General features: G+C 39.6%; 1 protein-coding gene and 1 long non-coding RNA gene across 7 annotated transcripts in view; one reads left to right on the plus strand and one right to left on the minus strand.

Moving 5' to 3' along the window:
- Nucleotides 1–9,369, minus strand: part of LOC118027397 — a 47,831-nt gene extending 38,462 nt beyond the window's left edge. The window contains exon 1 of the long non-coding RNA XR_004683803.1: nt 9,151–9,369. This is a non-coding gene — a long non-coding RNA (uncharacterized LOC118027397). The remainder of the gene's footprint in view (nt 1–9,150) is intronic.
- A 93-nt stretch (nt 9,370–9,462) lies between these two features.
- RIPK1 (receptor interacting serine/threonine kinase 1) overlaps nt 9,463–24,378 on the plus strand; it is a 40,544-nt gene continuing 25,628 nt past the window's right edge. Inside the window, exons 1-4 of one of the 6 annotated variants that reach the window (XM_035030736.1) lie at nt 9,463–9,818; nt 18,888–19,105; nt 19,907–20,063; nt 23,035–23,172. In XM_035030736.1, coding sequence (XP_034886627.1) covers nt 18,954–19,105; nt 19,907–20,063; nt 23,035–23,172 — 447 coding nt within the window. In that variant the 5' untranslated portion in view covers nt 9,463–9,818; nt 18,888–18,953. The other 5 variants (XM_035030734.1, XM_035030735.1, XM_035030738.1 and 2 more) reach the window with 5 other exon arrangements.

Consider the following 24,378-nt stretch of genomic DNA (forward strand, 5'->3'; position numbering starts at 1 on the left):
TCTGAAAATAATGGCAGTTTTATTCCTTCCATTCCAATATTTATATGTCTTAATTCTCAGTTGTTTCTGTAGTGCACTGGCCAGAACTTCCAGTACAATTTTGAAAAGATGTGATAGTGGACCTCCTTGCTTTGTTCCTGATCTCAAGGGAAAGTGTTTAATTTGTTGCTATTAAGTATGATGTTATTTATAGTTTTTTGTAAATATTCTTTATCCGACTAAGGAAGTTATCTTCTATTTCTAGTGTTAAAGGTTTTTATATGAACAAATCTTGAATTTTTATCAATCCTTCCTCTGTATCTTTTGAGATCATATGATTTTTTTCTTCTGTAATGTGGTAAATTACTCTGATTTTTGAATGTTAAAATAACATTGCATTTATGAAATAAAACCTACTTGGTCATAATGTATTATTCTATTAATGTCTATAAATTCAATTTGATAATATCCAATTTAGGATTGTCTGCACCCATGGTAATGAGATATATTGGATTGTAATTTTCTTTTCTAGCACTGTCCTTGTCAGGTTTGGCTACCACGAGTAAGCTGGACTTATTAAAAACTTTTGAAAAGTTTCCTTTCCTATTCTCCAGAAAAGCTTGTGTAGAATTTGCACTATTTCATCTTCAATGGTTAGAAAAACTTACCAGTGAAGTTTGGGTGTGGTGTTTGGGTTTGGTGTTTTCTTCTATTTTTAAAGATGCATTCAATTTATTCAAGAGATATAGGACTATTCTAATGTTCTATTTCTTCTTAGATCAGGTTTGACAAGTCATATTTTTCAAGAAATGTATTTCATTTACACTGTCAAATTAATGGCTTAAGGTGGGTAATAGTAATCCTTCATTTTCTTTTTAATGCTTTAAAATTCCGTATTGATGTCATCTTTTTCATTTTTAATATCAGTGGGTGCTCTTGCTCTCTCCCTCAACTGGGTCAATCTTGCTCAGGGGTTAATTTTAATCTTTACAAAGGATCAACTTTTTCTTGATTTCTTCTTTTGTATGTTTGTTTTTATTACAATGATTTATTCTCTTATATGTATTAGAACCTTACTATATTTTCTTTAAGTCTAATTTGCTTTTCTATTCTTCAGATTTTTGAGATGAAAACTCAAATAATTGATTTTCAACCTTTCTTATAATGCATGCATTTGGAGGCCAAAATACCCTTCTAAGCACTGATTTGGCTTCATCTCTCTCTCTCTCTCTCTCTCTCTCTCTCTCACACACACACACACACACACACACACACACACACGTTGTACATATTATTATTATTTAGTTCAAAACATTCTCTAATTTGTTTAACGATTTTATTTATTTATTTGTTAGAGAGAGCACAAGCAGGGGGAGTGGCAGGCAGAGGGAGAAGCAGGCTTCCTGCTGAGCAAGGAGCCCAATGCAGGACTTAATCTCAGGACCCTGGGACCATGAATTGAGCCAAAGGCAGACATTTAACTGACTGAGCCACACAGGCATCCCTCTAATAGCTATTTTAATATTTTCTTGGTCCATTGGCTATTTAGAATTGTGATACTTAATTTCTGAGTATTTGGGGACTTTCTAGTTGTCTTTCTGTTATTGATATCTACTTTAATTTTACTGTAGCCAGAGAATATATTCCATATGACTTCAATCCTTAGAAACTTGTTGAAACTTGATTTATTGTGCAGGATATTGTCTGTTTTGGCAAATGTTTCATGTGTACTTAAAAGAATGGATATTCTGCAGTTGTTGAATTTAGTTTTCTAAATTTTCTACATCGACACCCAAGATGTCAATTGGGTCAGTTTGTTTGGGTTATTCAAATATTTCTATATCTTTACTGATTTTTTTGGTCTGCTTTTTCTATCCATTACTGACAGAAGTTTGTTAAAATATTCAACTATTATTGTAGGTCTTTTTCTTATTTTTGTTCTGTTAACATCTTTTTGTTATTAGGCACATGCAAATTTAGAATTGTGATATATTCTCATCCAATTGACTATTTTATTGTTATGCAACATCTCTTCCTTTAAATTCTATTCTGCCTGGTATCAGAATAGTTATGACAACTTTTTTCTAGTTATTCTACTTTCTGTTTATCTTTTCTATTATTCTACTTTTAGACTTTAGGTCCATATATTTAAAATGTGGCTCCTTTAAAAATGTATAGTTGGGTTTTGTACTTTTCTTCACATGACACTGTCTTTTAATTGAAGTGTTTAAACTGTTTACACAAAATACTGTCATTGACATAATTGAATTTAAGTCTACCACATTGTTATTTGCCATCTATTTGTCCCATCTGTCTTTATTCCTTTATTTCTCCTTCCTTATCTCATTTTGGATTACTCAAAAGTTTTATATTATTGTATTTCCACCATATTAGTTTTTTACCTATGCATTCTTATATTAATCTTATAGGAATTAAACTATTTATTTTGGGGTATGTCTTCCAGAAATTAGAATTTTACCACTTCACAAACAATGCTAGAAACTAAAAAGTTTAATTCTATTCTCTCAACTCTAACCCTTTTGTACTAGTTATCACATATTTCATTTCTACATAGGTTTTACAGCCCACAAGTCATCATCATCATAATTGTTTTATTAAACATTCAATATTTATTTATATTTATCCACATATATTTACCCTTTCCAGTGTGCTTTTTTATTTCTTGTCATTCTGTGCTCTCTTTGAGATCATTTTCCTTCAGCCTATAGAAATTCCTTTAGTATTTCTTGTAATGCAGCTCTCTGACAATAAATCCCCTAAGCTCTAGTTGTCTGAAATGTGTATTTTCTTTCATTTTTGAATGACATTTTAGCTAGCTACAGAATTTTAGACTGGAATATAAATATTTTTTTTTCCTATCAGCACATTAAAGAGGACAAGTCATTGACTTCAATTTCTGCTGAAAAATCAGCCATCTGTGTTGCTGTTACTGTCTTAAATGTAATAGGTCTTTTCCCTCTGGCTGTTTTTAAGATTTTTTTTTTTTTTTTTTTTTGCTTTTATTGTTAGCCGACTTTTCTGTGTCTAGGTGTGGTTTTCTTTGTATTTATCCTGTATGGGTTTACAAAGTTCTTTGAATGTGTTGCTTAATGCTTGACAATTAAATTTGTAATATTTTTGGTCAGTAATTTTTTATATATTGCTCCTATCCCATTCTCTCTCTGTGGTATTTCAATAGCATAAATATTTGACATTTTCATCATGTTCCATATACCTCTTGTGTTTCTTTTTCCCCCTATTTCCATTTATTTTCCTTTCTGTTCTTCACTCTGGATATTTTTTTACTGCCTTATCTTCCACTTCCCTAATCCTTTGCTCTTATCTGATCTCAACCCCATCCGTTTGATTTTTTTTTTAGATTTATTTATTTTATTTTTAGAGAGAGACAGTGAGAGAGCATAATCAAGAAGGACAGAGGAAGAGGGAGAGAGAATCCCATGCAGACTCAGCGCTGAGTGCGGAGCCCAATGTGGGGCTCAATCTCATGACCCTGAGATCATGATCTGAGTCGAAACTAAGAGTTGGACACTTAACCGACTGTGCCACCCAGGCACCCCCCCATCCATCCACTTGATTTCTTCAAGTATAATATTTTTCAGGTTCTAGAATCTCCATTTGGCTTTCTTTTAAACAGCTTTCAGATTTGGGGTGAGATTCTTCATCTTTTCATCAAAGTTGTTTAAAATATTATCATAATTATTTTTTAAAGATTTTATTTATTTCAGACAGAGAGCACACAAGCAGGGAGAGCAGCGGGCAGATGGAGTGGGAGAAGCCAGTGCAGGGCTCAACTGCAGGACCCTGGGATCATGACCTGAGCCGAAGGCAGATGCATAACCGACTGAGCCACCAGGTGCCCCTCATTATAATTAAGTCCCTATCTGATTATTTAATATTTGAATCACCAGTGATGCCATTTCTCTTGTGTGTTTTCCTCCTGTTTTTTGAAATTTCTATTATTTTTAAGCATGTTTCATACCTTTTTATTGGATGCCAGATATTACAAAAAAGTGTATAAGTACAGAATAGTGTTGTCTACCTTCAAAAAGTGTTGTTTCCTCTGGCAAGCACATACTTTACCAGCAAATTACCATGGTCCTGTTTAGGTGGGTCAAAGCTGTGCTTTGTTATATCTGGGTTATTTCAATTTTGACCTTATTCTTGGGTCATGTTCTTACTTCAAGGGAATTGCTATAGACTGAATTGTATATTACCTGCCCCAAATCATATATTGAAGGCTTAACTCCCAATCTGATGGTATTTAGAGATGGGGACTTTGGGAGGTAGTTAGGTTTAGATGAGGTCATGAGGATGGAACCTTCATGTTGGGATGTGTGCCTTTGTAAGAAGAGACACCATAGAGCTTGCTTTCTCTCCACAAGTGCACAAAGAAGAGGTCATGTAAAAACACAGCAAGATGGTGGTTACTAACAAGGCAGGAAGAGAGATTTTTACCAGAAACTGACCATGATGGCATCCTGATCTCAGACTTCCAGCCACCAGAACAGTGAGAAAATAAATGTATATTGTTTTAGCTACCCAGCCTATAGTATTTTGTTTTAGCATTCTGAACAGGCTAAGGCAAGCATGGTCCTGACTCCTAGGGTCTGTCCCTTCTATGAGATATTAATGGAAAGCCTAGGGTGTTTTCTGAGACCCATTCAGCTTGGGAGGACTTGAATTCTAACCTCTATCTCCCTAGCACTATGAAGCTGCTGAAAATCCTGCTCAGCTTTTAGCCTCTGGTCTGCTCTTGCCTGCTGGGTTTCTTGGAGTCTGTCCCTTCACATGCATGGTTTAGTCATCAGCCAATCACTGGAGTGTAATAAAAATGATAATTTGGGGGTCACTTCTTTATAGTTCTCTTCTTTCTGGGATTTTGCTCTTCAAGTTCCAAACTCTGATGTCCCCAGTGAGACTGCTACTTTCTGCTTAGGTTCTATTACCCTTTGCACAGAATTAGATATACCCCCAGAAAAAAAAGCAAGGAAATTAGCTCTCCAATGCCTTATGTCATTTTATGTATTTTGTCCATTTTCCATTATTGTTTTCAATGAAAGGATTCATTCTGAATGTTCTCTGAAGACCAGAATAGGAAGTTCTCTGGAGACCAGAATATTCATATTTTAAGATTCAACCTAAATGTGACTTCGTGAACTTTTTCCTGATTCTTTTGCTCTAGAATAGAATTATCATTTCAAGTGGAACTTTTTCTGGTTTCCACAGAACCTGGCACATACCTCTATCATTACCCTTACTAGATAACATTTCCATTTTTATGGAACAATTGCCTCTCTAAGGGACTCCCCTATCAATTTCATTCTGTTTTCTGAAAAATTCCTTTTTGGGGGGAAAATTCCTTTAAAGACCTAATTATATTCACAGTGTCTCGTTTTTCTCCCCATCTCCTCCAACTTTTCCTTGAATATACTCCAAATTTGCTTTTGCTCCCACCGTACCACTAAAACTTACATTACTGTGGTCACTGATAATTTCCATGTTATCAAATCCAATGGTGAATTCTCAGGCCACATCTTACTTGACTTATTCGCAGCAACTGGCACAACTGATCACTCTCTTAAGGATGCCTCTCTGACCTGGTTTTCCCCTACTTTCCTAGTGGCTCCTCTTCATCTCAACCTCTAAACACTGGAGAACCTCAGGGCTCATTCCTCAGACCTCTCCTCTTTTCTATCAACATTCCCTACCTTGAAGATCTTGCCTCTTAGTTTTAGATACCATCCATGTGTTGATAACATTCTAATCTCTATTTCCTACCTGGACTTCTTCCCTGAACTCCATACTCACATATCCATCTGCCTACTTGACATCTCCACCTGGGCATTTAATAGCCATCTCAAATTTTAACATGCTCAAACAGAGCTCCTGGTATTTCCACCAACCTGCTGTTGTAACTACTTTGTCTTCTCCATCAGCAACTCTGTCCTTCCCATTACACTCAGGACAGAAAACTTCTGGTTTTCTCATTTCTCACACCATTTCTGATCTCCAAGCTAATCATCACTTCCACTTTCATATTTTAGCTAGAATATGAAAATTCCTCACTATCTCCATTGCTATCACTCTCATTCAAGCCATCCTTATCCTGTCAACATTACTGTAATAACCTGCAAACTTGTCTTTCTGCTTTGTTCTTGTTCCTTTTATTTTTTAAAAGATTTTATTTATTTATTTGAGAGAGAGAGCGAGTAAGCACGCGGGGGGAAGGGCAGATGGAGGAGAGAATCTCAAGTAAACTCCACACTGAGTAAGAAGCCTGATGCAGGGCTTGATCTCACAACCCTGAGATCATGACCTGAGCCCAAATCAAGAGTCAGACTTTGAGTGGCTTAGTTCGTTAAACTTCTGACTCTTGATTTGGGCTCAGGTGATCTCAGGGTTATGAGAGCAAGCCCTGCCCTGCCTTGGGTGCCACACTCAACGGAAAGTATGCTTGAGATTCTCTCTCTTCCTCTCCCTCTGCCCCTCCCCACCCCACATGCTCTTGCTCTAAAATCAATCAATCAATCTTAAAAAAAAACCTCAGATGCTTAACTAACTGAGCCATCCAGGCACCCCTGCTCTTGTTGCTTTTAGTGTATTTTCTTTTTTTTTAAGTAAGATTTTTTATTTTATTTATTTGAGAGAGAGAGAGCACAAGAGGGGGTAGGGTGAGAGGGAGAAGCAGACTCCCTTCCGAGCAGGGAGCCCGATGCGGGACTCGATCCCAGGACTCCGGGATCATGACCTGAGCTGAAGGCAGTCGCTTAACCAATTGAGCCACCCAGGCACCTGCTTTTAGTGTATTTTCAATTCAGCATCCAAAATGATCCCATTATAATTTAGAGCATGTTCTCTTCTGCACAAAACCCTTCAATGACTCCATAATTCAGAGTAAAAGACAAACTTCTTTAAATCACCTACAGAGTCTCACATAGTCTCCCCTGCTCCTTACCTAACTTTTCTGACCTCATCCTCTATTTTTTATCTCGTTCCTTCTCAGGCACCTCCTTGCCATGCTCCCATCTCTGAGCCTTTGTCCTTGCTTTTCCACAAAATATCCTCATGGTTTCCTTCCTCACTTCCTTTATTTACTCAAATATCACCTGTGCACCTGGACATCCATCTAATACCGTGATCCACTCTCCATATATACATGCACATCTCCAATCCAACTCTGGTGCTCTTTTTTCTCTCTTAGCACTTACCACTAACATACTACATAGTTTCCTCATTCATCTCCCCCACTAGCATGTAAGCTCGGTAAGGGTATTTTTTATTTATTCAAAATTCAGTCTTTAGTGTTTGGAAAAGGTGCTCTGCAAATATTTATTGAATGAATGAATGCCTTTCTGTATTACTTGTATCTACCATCAGATATTCTTATTATCTAGTACCTGCTTAGCATACATTAGTCAGAAATGTTTGTTGAATGAATAGGTACCCGTCATCTTTTTTTATAGGTATTTTTAAAATAAACAATTTTTTTTTTAACAGATTTAGTTTCAAAGCAAAATTGAGTGGAAGGAACTCTACCTCCCTCCCCTACCCGCAAACACACAGACTATCCAGCCATCAACATCCTGCACCAGTGTGGCATATTTGTTAATAATCAATTAATGAACACTGACACATTATCATGTGAAGTCCATAGTTCACATCTGATTTCACTCTTTTTGTTGTACATTTGTGGGTTTTGACAATGTATAATGTATTCACCACTGTAGCATTATACAGAATAGTTTTGCTTCCCTAAAAATCCTGTGCTCCATCTCCCTGCAAACCTGACAACCCCTGATCTTTTTTTTTTTTTACTGCCTTCATATTTTTGCCTTCTCCAGAATGTCATATAGTTGGAATCATATATTACATAGCTTTTTCTGATTAGCTTTCACTTAGAAATAATCATTTAGGCTTCCTCCATGCCTTTTCATGGCCTGATGGCTCATTTTTTTTTTTTTTTTAGTGAATAATATTCCACTGTATGGATAGACAAGTTTTTTTGCATATTCACCTACTGAAGAACACCTTGGTTGCCTGCAAGTTTTGGCAATTAGGAATAAATGTGCTATAAACATTCATGTCAGATTTTCGTGTAGATATAAGCTTTCAACTTACTTGGGTAAATACCAAGGCATGTGGTTTCTGGATCATATGATATGATATGATATCATATGATATGGTAAGATTATTTTCAGCTTTTAATGCCCAACTCTCTCCAAAGTGGATGTACCAATCTGCACTCACACCAACAATAATGAGAATTCCTGTTGCACCACATCCTCACCAACATGTATCATCAGAGTTTTAGATTTTAGCCATTCTAATAGGTAGGTAGTGGTATCTCATTGTTGTTTCAAATTTGCAATTCCCTAATGACCTATAATACTGAGCACCTTTTCATGTGTTTATTTGTCATCTACATGGTGAGGTGTCTGTTCAGATCTTTTGCCCATTTTCTAATTGGGTTGCTCCTTTTTTAATTGTTGAATTTTTAGTGTATTTTGGATAACAGTCCTTTATCAGATGTCTTTTGCAAATATTTTCTTCCAGCTTGTGGCTTCTTATTCTCTTGAAGTATACATTTGACCCTGGACTACAGGGGTTAGAGGTACCCACCCCACACAGTTGAAAATTGACATATAACTTCTGACTCCCCAAAAAACTTCATTAATAGCCTACTGTTGACTGGAAGCCTTACACTAACAGTCAATTTAACACATATTTTATACGTAATATATATTATATACTGTATTCTAACAATAAACTAGGCTCATGTTCAAAATATCATGAGGAAAATACATTTACAGTACTCTACTGTATTTACCGAAAATACCCACCTATAAATGGTCCCCTGCAGTTCAAACCCCTGGTGTTCAGCGGTCAACTGTATATCTTTCTACAATATGTAATCACGCTATGTATAATGTGGCATTTCCCATTTTGCTTGAGACTTCCCAATCACCATTCTAAAGGACTGCAAGATAAATATATTTTTTCTCCACAACTCCACAGAGCGGATTTTATTATGCCCACTTCACAGCTGAAGGGAGAGACGAGAATGGTAATTTGCCTAAAGCTGTAGGGGGGATGACGCGCGGAGCTCAGAGTGGGAGTAGGGGGGAGTGGTGGAATCTACCCAGTGCTTACCCTAGGCTAAGCTGCTTCTCCGCAGCGGCGGCGGTTTCTACGACTAGGTAATATATCTTCTTTTGGCCTCCCAGCTGACTTTAAAACAAAGTAAAGCCATGATCCTCTGGGTGACATCTCCGGAATTTAAAGTCTGGGTGCAAGGCCCGGTTGGCCGCGGGGCAGGCGCTCTCCTCCTTCCCGGTTCCGGAGCCCGCGAAGGCGGAGCGAACAGTCCACGCCCTCTCGCCGGCCCCAGAGCCCTCACTCCACACCCAGAGGGCGCGGACACCGGACTGGGGCTCCCGGAGCGCGGCGGTCGGGCGGGCCCACATCTCGAGGTGCGCCAGCCCGCTGTCCCGCTGCAAGGAGGGAGCCCGGGCCGAGCGGCCGGACGCGCACTGACCAGCGGGGCCCACAGAACGGAGCGCGGTGAGCGCGCAGCGGGGCGGCCACTCTGCGGCTCGGCCTCTCCGAGCCCGAGGAGCTCTGTCCCCGGCGACCCTCGTGTCAGGCCCGGGCGTCCGCCCCCTGCCTGTCCCGGCGAGGCTGCGCGGCGTCGGAGTTATTCCGGACTCTCCCACCGCTGCCTCTTTGCTTCCTTACCCAGGCCTCGGGAAGTTTGCCGCGGAAACGAAAGTAAATAACTCTGCGTGCGTCTGCGCGGAGGCAGCGGCTGCCACATCCAGGTTCGCCAGGGACCGGCTTCCAAACAGGGGTAGGGTTTCCTGATTAGGCGGGCGGGCGGTGGGCGGGGACGGCACCCACCGGAAGTCTAACAGTGACTGGGCCTTTCGGCTGGTGGGCGGGGCTTGCGGCGGTGGGGGAAGTTGAGCTCTGGGAAAGCCGTCGGTATTCCCGGAAGTAGGGCGGCCTGCTGGGCCTATGGAATTTCCCTGAGTCGGCTGTAGAACTGTCAAAAGTCCAGCTGCGCTCCTTTCTTCCCAGATGTTGCTCACCAGGTGTTAACTCCGTCCAAGGGCGTAGACCTGCCCTCGGGCCAGGAGGACGGTGTGGCGGTGGGTTGCTGCTATCGTTGTTGTTTCGTAGCGATGATGGGTTTTTATTGCAATCATTAAGATACGGTGGCGCATGCTCTCGTCGTAATAGGATTACGTACTGGTCCTGGGCTAGGAGTGCTTACCAAGCCTTTGAAAGGGCTTTTACTCTTGCCCTTGGGGCCGCGCGCGCGGGTTGCAGAGATCAAGCATTTTGCAAAGCATTTCCGCATAACTTGGCTGTGAGCTGGCAAATGGAAAAGAAGGGTCCACTTGCACAGCGACAGAAGGGATGAATGTCAGAACCCTAGGAGACCTCTTACGTAGTCAGTGGCATTTGTTTTTACGAAGTGCTGCAGAATCTTGTCAGGGTTTGAAGAGGTTAAGCTACATACTCCTTTCCTAAGCATTTGGCAAAACACCACCGATGGAGGGGGGCGGCGGTTATTTCTTTGTCTCTCGCTGATCCTTCGGCTCTTCCTTGCCCTGAGCTCTTGTTTATCTTGGACAAAGCCCGAGGCTGTTATATTCAACCAACTTTTCAGAAGTCCTACGGTCTTTAGACCACTATTAATTCTTCCCTTGATTTACACCCGAGGAAATCAAGGCACAAGTAACCTTTGGAACATAGAGTGACTTAGTAGTTGATCTGCATTTTGTAAACACCGGGTAGGTGCCAGAGGAAGGAGGAAATTGTAGTCAATCAACAATGTGGAAAACTGCAACTCTTCTAAACACAAAAAGTGAAGACTTTGTTTAAAATTTAGGGTGTATCGGGCGCCTGAGTGGCTCAGTCAGTTGAGTGTCTGCCTTTGGCTCTGGTCATGATCCCAGAGTTCTGAGGCCCGGTCCTGCATAGGGTCCTTGCTCAGCGGGGAGTCTGCGTCTCCTTCTCCCTCTGCCCCTCCCCCCTGCTCATTTGCGCTCTCTCAAATAGATGAATAAAATCTTTTAAAAAATAAATAAAATTTAGGGTGTATCGTTACAATTATTGTTAATAAAACAGTAATAATGATTAACTTTAATTTTCATTTTCTTCTTCACTATATTGAGCCGCAGAGATATGTTGCACTTTTTTGGGGGGGGGGGTAGGAGCAGAGGGAGAGAGAATCTTAAGCAGGCTCCACACCTACTGGAGCCCCATGTGGGGCTCATTCTCATAACCCTGAGCCAAAGTCAAGAGTCAGGCCCCCATCCAACTTAGTCACCCAGGCTCCCCAATATGTTGCACTTTTAAGAATGTGAATATTAATGAGAATTAAGAAAAATTCCTAAAATATCAAAATGGCTAACTACTATTTGGTGCTTATTAATCCATAATATGTTAATACCACCAATATGATCTGGAATTTGAAAAAATATATATAGGTTCCCATGCTTTGGTTGGATGTTATACTCTGGCAAAAATGATTGACTGCATTAACCTGTAAAATACTGATTTTGAACCACATATTATGTTTTAAAAATTTAGTCTGTGCATTTCCCATGTTTCTGACTGTAGCATATTCATTTAATATAGGTGAGCAAAGCTATAAGATTGAGTCTTTGAATAGGATTTTAACAAAGATTATAGTTTGCTATCTAGAGAAGTTGCATGTGTTAGTGAATTGATAGTGGAAGCTTGAATGAAGAAACAAAAGTTCAGTGCCAGGATCTACCGCTTTAGATGAATCATTTAACTCCAGATTTTAGTTTCTTTATTTCTAAATTGGAATGATAAGAATAAAACTTACTTCATGGGGTCATAATGTGCTAATGTATATGGTAATACCTGGTTGAACTCCTCCAGTCCTGTCCTTTGCTCTTCATTTGGTTCTTCCTTACTCAGAGCTCTTGTTTATCTGGGGCAAAGTATTAAGCTGTTACAATCAAAGAACCTTTGAGAAGTCCACATTGGATACTTGAGTAAAATCAGAGTTCTATTAGCAGGGGAAAGGAAGGCAATGATAGGTAGGCAACTGACATTTTCTGATTCTTGATGTATGATCATCATTGAAAAGTTGAAAAAAATAGTCTTCTAGCACTGAAAGGTAAGTATGAATATTTTAAAGTCTTTTTAAAACTTTTTTTATTAAAGTGTAACATAATCAATGTGAAATGCACATTTCATAATTGTACAGCTCTATGAAGTATCACAAAATGAACATTACCCAGGTTAAGAAATAGAACATTGCCATCATTCCTGAAAGCTCTTGTGTCTCTCTCCTCTCATTCACTATCTCTTGTCTTCTATCTTATAGTAACCACTATCTGTTAATATCAGAAATTAATTCTGCCTTTGTTCTTGGTATTATTATTTATTATTTATTTGTATTTCCCCCAGTTTTATTGAGGTATAATTGACAAACAAAATTGAATATAGATGTGAGTATTTTGATATATAGATTCATCCTGCCTTAGAATAAATTTTAGAAATTTGTGAAATTTCTTAAAATTGTCAGTTAATTTCAGTGGACAAAATTTGCTTTCCTGAGTCCCTGAATTAACATCCATTTATGAAAAAAACATTAAGAAATCCCATTAAAATGGACACAATTACATTATTAGTTGAAATTAGTTATCTAAGATGATGTAAGAGGGCAGTGTGCTTTCGTTAATTACTCTGTAACATGGCTTTATAATGTGGTTTTCTGCCTGCCTACATTCAGTATTTTTGTGACTGTTGGGTATCTAAACCACTCATAAGACCTTCCTAAGATATTTGGTACTTATAAAGTTGAATTGTTCATGAGAAAAAAAAGGAACAAAAGCAGTAAAAGCAAAAGAAGTCACTGGGAACCATGCAAGAAGTGCATAAGATTAAGGTCAGACTAAACCAGCAAACTCCAAGACTGAGAAGAGAACTGATTTGATCAGGAGCCAACTTCACAAAGTGCAGTGGAATCACCAGGAGGCCTCCTTCCCCCTGAGGTCCATTATGCTGGCAGGAGGCCCTCCAAATCCTAGCTGGTCCTGGCAAATTCCAGGAGACAAGATCTTGGCTGAAGGAGAGAGAGCAAGTAGAACTCCTCAGAAAAGTTGAAATCTTATACTCAAATGGCATATTTCACAGTTAATAATTCCTTCCTGTTTCTTTACTCTGTCTGTGAGCCTTTTTTTAAAAGGTCATATACAACAGTATTTTCGAAAACTGCTAGATGTATTTCAGAGTATAGATGGGCTATAACTTATTCTCTCTTCTCTGTATGTAAATTGTTTTATATGCTTTTGCCGTTCTGTATAATGTTGCCAGGACCATCATTGTCAATAATCTATCTCAGCATCTCTGATTTGATTAAAGAAATACTGAGTGAAGTAATTATTGCCTTTAAGAAATGTTTTATTATAAATGTAATTTATGCTTATTGTAGGAAATTTGGAAAATGTAAAACTGTACAGAAGAAAGTAAAAATCACCCTACTATCCAAATAATCCTTGCTAACATTTTGGTATCTTCATTTTTTTTTTCTGTATGTATATCTAGCCATCTCCCTGTAAATGTGTTTTTTATTTTTACCTATAACTTTGAATTGTTATATGATATTCCATCTTATGAATGTCCTGTAATTCATTTAACTGTATCCTTTATTTTTGGACAATTAAATATTTCTTTTTAACGGATAATTATCCATTTAATGATCAACTAGGACATATGGAATCTTCATTGTTTCCTATATATAATGTCTTCTGCAAATAGTGACAGCTTTGCTTTTTTCTTTCCAATTTGGATACCTTTTATTTCTTTTTCTTGCCTTATTGCTGTGGCTAGCACTTCCAACATTATGTTGAATACAAGTGGCAAGAATGGGCATCCTTGTCCTGTTCCTGATCAGTGCTTAGGACAAAACCTGCCATATGTCTGGTTTTGTCCTAGGCACTACAGACAGTGTACAAGATAGTTTCCTGCATCCTGTATAATTAATTAGAAATAATTCTCAAATTACAGCTATCTTAACTGTTTCAAGGGAGAAGTAAAGGGTGCTATGAAAATGTCTAATGGGAAGACTTAGGATGGCTTCCTTGAGGAAATGACATTTCATTGAGACCTGAAGGATGAGCAGGATGAGCCCAGAGAAGAATGTGCCCTCAGAGGGTTGTAGGGGAGAGTGGAACAAATTACTCTATCTCCCCCCACCCTACCATCACACAAGGATGGATCAGTAGAGAACTGCTGAGCAGAGGATCCCAGCAGCACAGTGGCATTCTCAAAGCCCATTAAAATGGGAGAAATGTGGATAAATGTGGGCAGCTGGTCCAATCATAGCCAGAACCCTTAAGCAAGCAACAAATCTGTTTTCCTTTTGGAAATGAGGAAATTGAGGCTTATGAAGTTACACAAGTCATGGGGCTAATAAATTACAGAACTAGAGTTCATACTCAAAAAAGAAAGGCCTGTGCTCTTTCCACAGTAATGTGGCTCTGCTACCTCTCCTTCAATGCCTGCGTCAGACCATCACCACCCTCTGCTTCTCATCTTCATGCCCTTTCTCTGGGTAGCCTCCCCCGCTCCCTGTCTACCCCATACATAGATGTGCTTCTTTCCAGAGGGTGATTCCTCTTGTTTGGCAATGTCTCATGTTACAGAAAGATGGTCCATAGTGTTGTCTACTGTGCTGATATGTGAATTTTGTTGGAGTGACACGGTCTACCCAGAGCCTTTGTACAAGGTGCAGGTGGTAACCTGAGCCAGAGTGCCACAGGCCACTACGCAAGACCACCATCAGGCCAGGCATTTTCAGAAATCCCTCAGGTGCTTTTCTTTTTAAACTTCCTGCCTCACAATATTTTATTATGAAAAATTTCAAAGTGAAAAATTCAAAAGATTTTATACCCACAGCTAACATCATACTCAATAGTGAAAAGCCAAAAGCTCTTTCTCTAAGATCAGGAACAGGACAAGGATGCCCACTCTGTTTTTTTTTAAGATTTTTATTTATTTATTTGACAGAGAGAGACATAGCGAGAGCAGGGACACAAGCAGGGGGAGTGGGAGAGGGAGAAGCAGGTTTCCCATGGAGCAGGGAGACCGATGTGGGGCTCAATCGACTGAGCCACCCAGGCGCCCCAAGGATGCCCACTCTTGCCACTTTTATTCAACATAATATTGGAAGTTGGGGTGCCTGGGTGGCTCAGTCGGTTAAGCGTCTGCCTTCCATTCAGGTCATGATCCCAGAGTCCTGGGGTCAAGTCCCGCATCAGGCTCCCTGCTCAGCGGGGAGCCTGCTTCTCCCTCTCCCTCTCCCTGCTGCTTCCCCTATTTGTACTCTCTCTCTCTCTCTGTCAAATAAATAAAATCTTAAAAAAACCCATAATATTGGAAGTCAGAGCCACAACAATTAGGCAAGAAAAAGAAATAAAAACATCCAAATTGGAAAGAAAAAAGCAAAACTGTCACTATTTGCAGAAAACATGATAAAATATATAGGAAACCATGAAGATTCTATCAAAAAACTATTCGAATATATGATTTCAGTAATGTTATAGGATACAAAATCAAAATACAAAAATCCACTGTGTTTCTATACAATGAGCTACCAAAGAGAAATTAAGAAAATAGTTCTGTTTACAATTGCATCAAAAGAAAAAAAAAGTGCCTAGGAATAAATTTAACTGAGGAGGTGAAAGATCTGTGTACTGAAAAATCCAGGATATTAAAGAAAGAAATTGAAGAAGACACAAGTAAGTGGAGAGATATTCCATGCTTGTGAATTGGAAGAATTAATATTGTTGAAATGTCCGTACTACCCCAAGAAATATACAGATTTCTTATTTTTTTTAAAGATTTTATTTATTCATTTGAGAGGGAGAGAGACAGAGCACAAGCAGGTGGAGAAGTAGAGGGAGAGGGAGAAGCAGACTCCCCGCTGAGCCGGGAGTCCGACGTGGGGCTCAATCCCAGGACCTGGAGATCATGACCTGACTCAAAGGCAGACACTTAACTGACTGAGCCACCCAGGCACCCTGCAATATACAGATTTAAAGCAATCTCTAGTAACATTCCAATGGCATTTTTCACAGAAATAGGACAGTCCTAAAATACATATGAAACCACAAAAGACCCTGAATCAGCAAAGCAGTCTTGAGAAAGAAGAACAAAGCTGGAGGCATCACACTCCCTGATTTCAGACTTTAATACAATGCTACAGTAATTAATATAGTGTGGTATTGGCATAAAAATAGACACATAGATCAGTGGAACAGAATAGAGAGCCCAGAAATAAACTCACATGTGTGGTCAATTAATTTACAATAAATAAGCCAAGAATATATAATGGGAAAAAGACAATCTCTTCAAGGAATCGTGTTGGGAAAATTGGACAGCCACATACAAAAGAATGAAGCTGGACCACTATCTTAAACCATACAAAAAAATTAACTCAGAATGGATTAAAGACTTGAATGTAACATGCCCACTCTTTTAATAACCATAAAGCTTCTAGAAGAAACCATGGGCAGTAAGCTCTTTGGTATAGGTCTTGGCAATGATATTTTGAATCTGACACCAAAAATAAAAGAAACAAAAGGTAAAATAAACAAGTGGGACTACATCAAACAAAAAAGCTTCTTCACAGCAAAGGACACCATCAACAAAATGAAAAGGCAACCTACTGAATGGGAGAAAATATTTGCAAATCATATGCTGTTAAGAGCTTAATATCCAAAATATATAAAGAACTCATACAACTTCATAGCAAAAAAAAAAAAAAAAAGATTCAACTAAAAAATGAGCAGAAGATCTGAATAGACATTTTTCCAAAGAAGACATCCAGATGGCCAACAGACACATAAAGAGATGCTCAGCATCACTCATCATCAGGGAAATACGAATCAAAACCACAATGAGGTATAACATCACACCTCTTAGAACTGCTGTTATCAGTCAAGATAACAAGTGTTGGCAAGGATGTGGAGAAAAGGGAACCTTTGTACACTGCTGGTGAGAATGTGAATTGTTTTAGCCACTATGGAAACAGTATGAAGCTTCCTAAAAAATTCTGAGTATTTACTGAAAACAAAAACACTAACTCAAAGAAACATATGCACTCCTATGTTCATAGCAGCATCAATTACAATAGCCAAGATATGGAGATAGCTTAAAAGTCCATCAGTAGATGAATGGATAAAGAAGATGTGATTTATATGTATATTATTCGGCCATAAAAAAGAAGGAAATCTTGACATCTGTGACAACATGGATGGACCTTGAGGGCATTATGCTAAGTGAAATGTCAGAAAGACAAATACTGTATGATCTCACTTATATGTGGAATCTTAAAAAAAACCCAAAAACTCAAAAAGCTCATAGATCCATAAAACAGATTGGGGGTTGCCAGAGGCAGGGGCTGGGAGAAATGGGTGAAGGGGGTCAAAAAGTTTTAAAAAATTTAAAAATCACAAGCTATAAAAGGCAATGTAGTACTCTGGGTTGGATCCTAGAATAGAAAAAGGGAATTTGTAAAAAAAATGAGTAATATCAGAATCAAGTAGGTTGTCTAGTTATAGTAATGTACAGTGTTGACTTCTTAGTTTTGTCATATGTACTATTAGAAACTGGGTGAGGAATATATGGGAAAAATTAATAAATAAAAATAGAAATGTAGAAACAAATTTTTAAAGATTTTACAGTGAACTTTTACGTGTCCACCATCAATATTATTTTATTTGGCCTGCTTTATCACAGAGTATCTGTTTAACACACTCTTTATCCACCAGTCTGTCTGCAAAGTAAATTGCAGATATCAGTACGCTTCCTCCTAAATATTTTCAGCATGCACACCACTAACTAGAGTTCAGTATGTTTACAAATTTTTCTTTTGATGGAAGATTTGCTAAGTATTGACAAATGCTTATATCTGTGTAACCCTAACCCTCACCAGGATGATAGAGCATTACCATCACACCAGAAAGTTTCCTCATGCTCCAAACCATGCAGTCCTCACCCTGTCCCTGGGCAACCTGTCCCTGGGCAACCTGTCCCTGGAAAGGTGCTCCTTTTCCAACATTTCCATCTTCTTGTTGGAGAACTTAACATAGATGGAGTTATACAGTATGTATTCTTTTGTACTAGGCTCCTTTTATTTAGCATCTTTTGTGACTCATCCACATTGTTGTGCATATTGGTAGTTCGTTGCTGAATAGTAATCCATTGTATGAATATACAATCTTTTTTTTTTAATCCATTCTCCTATTGATGCATCACTGTTTCCAGTTTGGGGCTATCATGAATAAAGCTGCAGTGAACATCATAGAAGTCTTTGGGAACATATATTTTCATTTCTTTTGTGATTAGAATTGCTTGGCCATAGTTTAGGTGTATGTTTAGCTTTATAAGAGACCTCCAGACCTTTTCTCAAAGTGGTTGTACCACTTTATATTCCCATTCACAATGTATGAGAATTCCAGTTGTTTCTTATCTTCCCCAGTATTTGGTGGTATCAGCCTTTTAAATTCTGGATATTCTGGTAGTTGTGTAATGGTATCTCAATAAAAACCCCATGGGTTTTTACTCTTCAGTTCAGTTTGGGGAAAATGAATGGAAGAAGGGAAGAAGGAGAAGCAAACAGTTCTGTTTTGAGATTGTATACACTGTAGACTTCATAGCACTTATATACAAATTCTTCAAATCCTCATCCTTTACACCTATTTTTTTTTTAGATAATGCGTTGTTTTTATATTCTTCAAATTCATTCTTTTTGTTCATAATTATTTAAAACTGTTATTTTCTGAGAGTATTCAATAGTCTAATTACCTGAAATTCTTTGGTTTTGTTTTGTTTTACAGGGCACAGCTCAGGGGGAAAAAGTGGTGCATTTCCGGACATTCTGAGGGTGCACAAGGAAACCAGCCATGTCCTTGGATGACATTAAGATGAAATCTAGTGACTTTTTGGAGAAGGAGCATCTGGACAGTGGGGGCTTCGGAAAGGTGTCTTTGTGTTTACACAGATCCCATGGACTTGTAATACTGAAAAAGGTGTACACAGGGCCCACGCGCACTGAGTGAGTTGGGAGCAGAGGTGGGTGGGCCAAATTACGGGCTGGCCATGGGAAGAATTACTGTGGAGGGCCAAGGCAGGGCAGTGGATAAGCATGGCCCAGGTGTTAGGAGACAGACCGCGGGGTGTCAGCGGGCACACTTGCTGTCCCATAACCCTTCGAGCTGGTTATTACTATCCCCGTACCACTAAATGAGGATTCAGAGGCTGGTTGGCAAAAAGTCCACAGCTAATAGACAATGGAAGAGAAGCGAAGGGAAGGAATTAGGGAAGGGGAAGGAGATGAAGAGTGATGAGGGAGGCAATGAGAAGACAATGGGAGGGGTCAGTGAGATAGACTTGCCTACTTGCTGCACGGTTTTGGTGGGGACCAGCCGTACCTATAGAAAAACAAAATGTAGGCCATTTATTAGAGGTTCCAGAAGCCCTCTCTTTAAAGCAGTTGGTGGACTTGTTTTACTTCCCTCTCTTCTTGCCAGAGTGGTTACCAAGAGAGGTGAATTTTCTGTTATGCCATCTAACACAGCCCTTTGTCCGGCTGCCTCTCCTTGCGGCTCTTCACATACTTTGCATTCATTCGTTCGTCGCTCTGAGATTTCTTGAGCGCTTGCTGCCCATCACTGGGAAGGAACGAGAAAGTCCTGTGCCTGCGGACGCCCGTTGTCTGGGCCTGGAGGAGATCAGTACATGCACAAGCTCCAACACCAGCATGTGATGCGTGGGAGGCGCGTACTGTGTTTCTTGGGGGCACAAGGGACAAGGGCGCAAACTCCGCCCATGTTAACAGCACCTTTCTGTCCCGCAGGTACAACGACTCCCTCCTTGAGGAGGGCAAGATGATGCACAGGCTGAGACATAATCGGGTGGTGAAGCTCCTGGGCGTCATCATGGAAGAAGGGAGCTACTCCCTGGTGATGGAGTACATGGAAAAGGGCAACCTGATGCACGTTCTGAAGGCGGAGGTAAAGAGGGCTTCGCTGTGCGCTGGACCCGCACCGTGACCCAGGCACCGCTCATCCGTGATGGTGCTCGCCATGGTGTTTGTTCTTTTGTAGCTTGTTGGTGTCAAATAACCCCCTTGTGAGTTGCTACATAGTGTGGATTTTCTGAAGTCAATCCCTGGTGAAAATGTCCTGCCCAGAAGGTGGTCTTGCCTTCCTGTCAGTCCTTGTAGACAGCTGTCGTACCCCTCACCGGGGGGAGGTCCCCCCACTGTCTTGGCGTTGTAGCTGGCTCTGGTCAGCACCCCCAGCATCCACAGTTCAGGGATAGGCATTGTCTTCCTGAAGGCCGCCGTCTGACGTGAGGCACATGCCTCCTGGGTGTGAGCTGACTGATTGACTGAAGGATGTACACTAGACGTGACTGTAAGTGGAAATGGAATATTAATGATTGCTCTTTGATACCACTTGAGAAAACTTAGAGGCTAAATAGAGAGCATTAGAGGCAACAACACTGGATAAGACTTAAAATAAGAAAAATTGTTTATGAAAACCACATCACTGTAATAAAGCATTTTTTAGAGTTTATCTACCTATTAAGAGCAAGGCCTCCTGCCAGTTGCTCAGGAGGCAATGGCAAATAGGACACAGACACGTACCACGAACAGATCAGGAGGGAACGGTGTGGCCTCTCGGTGTTTCAGTAGACATCTCCCAGCGAGCGTGCTGTGGGAACACAGGGGAGAGGCCCTCACTGCAGTGTGGAAGAGATGAGAAGGGATTCCAGAAGGGGGATGCTTGAGCCAAAGCCTGAAGGACAAGCAGAGAATTAGGGGATATGTGTTCTGGGTGAGAGAATAGCAAAGGAAAGAGAATATGCCAAATTTGGGACACCGCAAATAACTGGATTTGGCCAAAGCATAGATTGCATCTGGGAGTGGTGGGATGTGGCAGTCTGTAGGGCAGATATCCCCCCTTTTCCCATCTCCCTCACCCTACAACTGCCTGAGGTTATGTCCATTCTTCAGTTCTTCTAAGCCCCAGACATCTCTCACAGACACATGTGGGAAGGGTAAGGGATGTTCACTTATACACGTTGTGTTATAATTGAATGAGACTGCTCTTCTCGCCAAAACTAGGTTAGACCAGCTGTTGCATGAAGTAAGTAGGCATTTTGATTGGGAAATAAATCCTGTGCAACAAGAGGCGTTCTGCTGGATCAGGCGAGGATAAGGTGGACTAGTCTGGGCTCCAGAGGAATTCAGGAGGATGTGAAGGAGAAAAGCAGAAAGGGGAATGAGAAGGGGATTTCCTTCTCAGAATTTTTTCCTACATCCAAGGTATACCAAGGAAGAACGGAAAATCTCTGGCTCTTTTTTGGATGGTGGTGATCAGACTACCAATTCAGCTACATTATGGGTTTTAAATATGGTTTGGGGGGGTTGACTTGGGATTCTAACTTCCATCATTTAAATTTTTGTCCTGTTTACCAACAACCAACATATACATAAATTTTTAGGAAACAGCCTGTTTGTAAACTAGAGACTGCACAAACACACACACACACACACAATTTGCATTTTTCAGTGTTAAGCAAAACTAATGTTTTGGAATTCTCTATATTAACGTTGATATTTATGTAACTAGAATACAATTGTTAAGTAAGAATGACTTGTGAATTTACAAAAACCTGCTGAAGTATCTGATACCAAATTACCAAAGAGCTATTAAATTCACTTCCACATTGTTTTAACATCATGATATCTCATAGGTTAATCTTTACATGTTTGCAATCAGTGTGAGCATGCTGAGAATCTCTTGTATTCTTTTTTCTCAGTATTATTTCATATACACACTTCTGTGACATTGTTCACTCATTTAGTATATAGTAGCATATATTAATGCACTGTAGAAAATACCTGTTTTTTGTTTATTTATTTATCCCTTCATTCAACAGCAATTCTAGGCATTGTGCTAGGTAGTAAGGATGCATATTATAATCATCATCATCATCATGTTCTGCTCTCAAGGGGCTTAATTTTATAGCATTTTAATATATTACCATATTGGCATGAATGTTTTATTTTTACATGGCAGAATACAACATTAATACCCTTAGCATGTGGGATGAAATCTTTCTTTAAAAGGGGGCTTCTTTTGGGCGCCTGGGTGGCTCAGTTGGTTAAACGACTGCCTTCGGCTCAGGTCATGATCCTGGAGTCCCGGGATCGAGTCCCGCATCGGGATCCCTGCTCGGCAGGGAATCTGCTTCTCCCTCTGACCCTCCCCCCTCTCATGTGCTCTCTGTCTCATTCTCTCTCTCTCAAATAAAAAAAAAAAAAGGGGGGGGGGCTTCTTTTAAAATGATGGCAGTGCTGCAGAGCATGATAGAAGGAATCCTGGTAACTACAGATGGTCCCCAGCTTATGGTTCCACTTATGATTTTTTCACTTTATGATGGTCAAAAGCAATGGGCATTCAGTGGAAACCGTATTTTGAATTTTGAATTTGGATTTCTTCCTGGGCTAGCAGCATGCCTTATGATCCTCTTTCATGATGCTAGGCAGTGGCTGTGAGCCATGTGATCACATGGTAGACAACCGATATACTCACAACCATTCTGTTACTCACACAGCCATTCTGTTTCTCACTTGCTGTTTAGTATCAGTCAATTACATGAGATAGTCACCATTTTATTATACAGTAGGCTCTTTGTTAGATGATTTTGCCCAACTAAGGCTAATGTAAGTGTTTTAAGCAGATTTAAGATAGGCTAGGCTAAGCTATGATGTCTAGTAGGTTAGATGTATTAAACATTTTTGAATTATGATATTTTGAACTTATGATGTGTTTATTAGGCCATAACTCCATTGTATGTCAAGGAAGATCTGTATATCCTCAGGTTCAGACCCCACTACTCTTGAATAAAACAGTGGCTTTGGCCTATTTGACTTACCTTTCCATTTCATAGACTTAATGTCACTTGTTTTAGGTCAGAATCCCCCTTTCTGTAAAAGGAAGGATAATTATGGAGACCATTGAAGGGATGTGCTACTTACATGGACAAGGCGTAATACACAAGGACCTAAAGCCTGAAAATATCCTCGTTGATGATGACTTTCACATTAAGGTAAGTCATGATCTGAAGGTTTCTAGAAGATTGGGGTGATTTTAGTTTTAATTCTTCGCTATAAATCCATTTTGTACATGGTAGACCCCTAAAGGAAGATCTCACTCAGCTTAGAACTGAAGACAGTGGTGCTGGAAGATTCTGCCAAGGATTGACAAGAAAGATGCAGACTTGATGGAATTCATATTATTTACTTATTTATTTATTCTCATCTACATTTTTTATCAGTTTTTTTTTTTTTTTAACTGTAACTTACTCCATTGTAGTAAAGGGAACAAGGGGAAGAGATTTTCCTTTTGTTCACTCAAGAGCAGATTTAACGAGGTGGAACGTCACATCTAATTGGTTTTGGCAACAGGAATCCAAGCACGAGAATCTGAAAGGGGAAGCAGCATTTGGGGGAGAACTCAGGAACTGCTTACGCAGGCATCCTTTTACTACAAGATTCTGCTTCTAACACTTCCTTCTAGTCTTGGACAGATTTTTATTCCTATGACTTTGAAAGAAGGTTCCTTCTTTACATTAATAACATTTCTTATGTATCTCTTATGTTAAAATCTGGGGACTTTGGATCATCACATGCCAAAACCCATACCCATATGCTTGGATTCCTAGAGGCAAAAGTGAAACTGTCATCTTTGATTTCTTCTTAACTGTATTGTTCTATTGTTCTGTACTTTTGTTCTTGCCACCTCTCTCTGTTCTGTGTCTGATCTTTGTATTTTTCTTTTTGCTTTCTTCTCTGTTTTCCTCCTCCTTCCTATCCCATCTTCTCTTAGGTTCAGGCTACCAACTCAAAACAACTAGCATTGCAGTCCTTAACCTCAGGACTTTGGAGTCCTTAGAATCTCGCGTCCACAGGCTTCAGGACACCATTTGGGAAAATTGAAGGTGCAGTATCTCGTCATCATCAGCTATACAAATCTGCTGAGAAGAAAATATCTTTTCTTCCTAGCCCCAGAAATAGTTGAAAAATATATGTAGAGTAAATGAGGAATTAGAATAAACATGTTTTACTGTAGTTCATGTTAGAAATGACTTCTGCTTTTTCTGTTCGCTTCCCCTCCCCTAACCCCACTAGCAAATTCCATGGTTTTATTGCATAAGAATTTGAGATACCAGAATTTCACATGGACATTTCTTAGAGGACATTTTCCAGCAAGCTGAGGAAACACAAAGTTTCTATGAATTTGTTCAGAAGTAGCT

This window comes from Mirounga leonina, unplaced genomic scaffold (assembly GCF_011800145.1).
Source record: "Mirounga leonina isolate KUSES-001 unplaced genomic scaffold, KU_Mleo_1.0 Mir_366, whole genome shotgun sequence".
NCBI classification, from domain to species: domain Eukaryota; kingdom Metazoa; phylum Chordata; class Mammalia; order Carnivora; family Phocidae; genus Mirounga; species Mirounga leonina.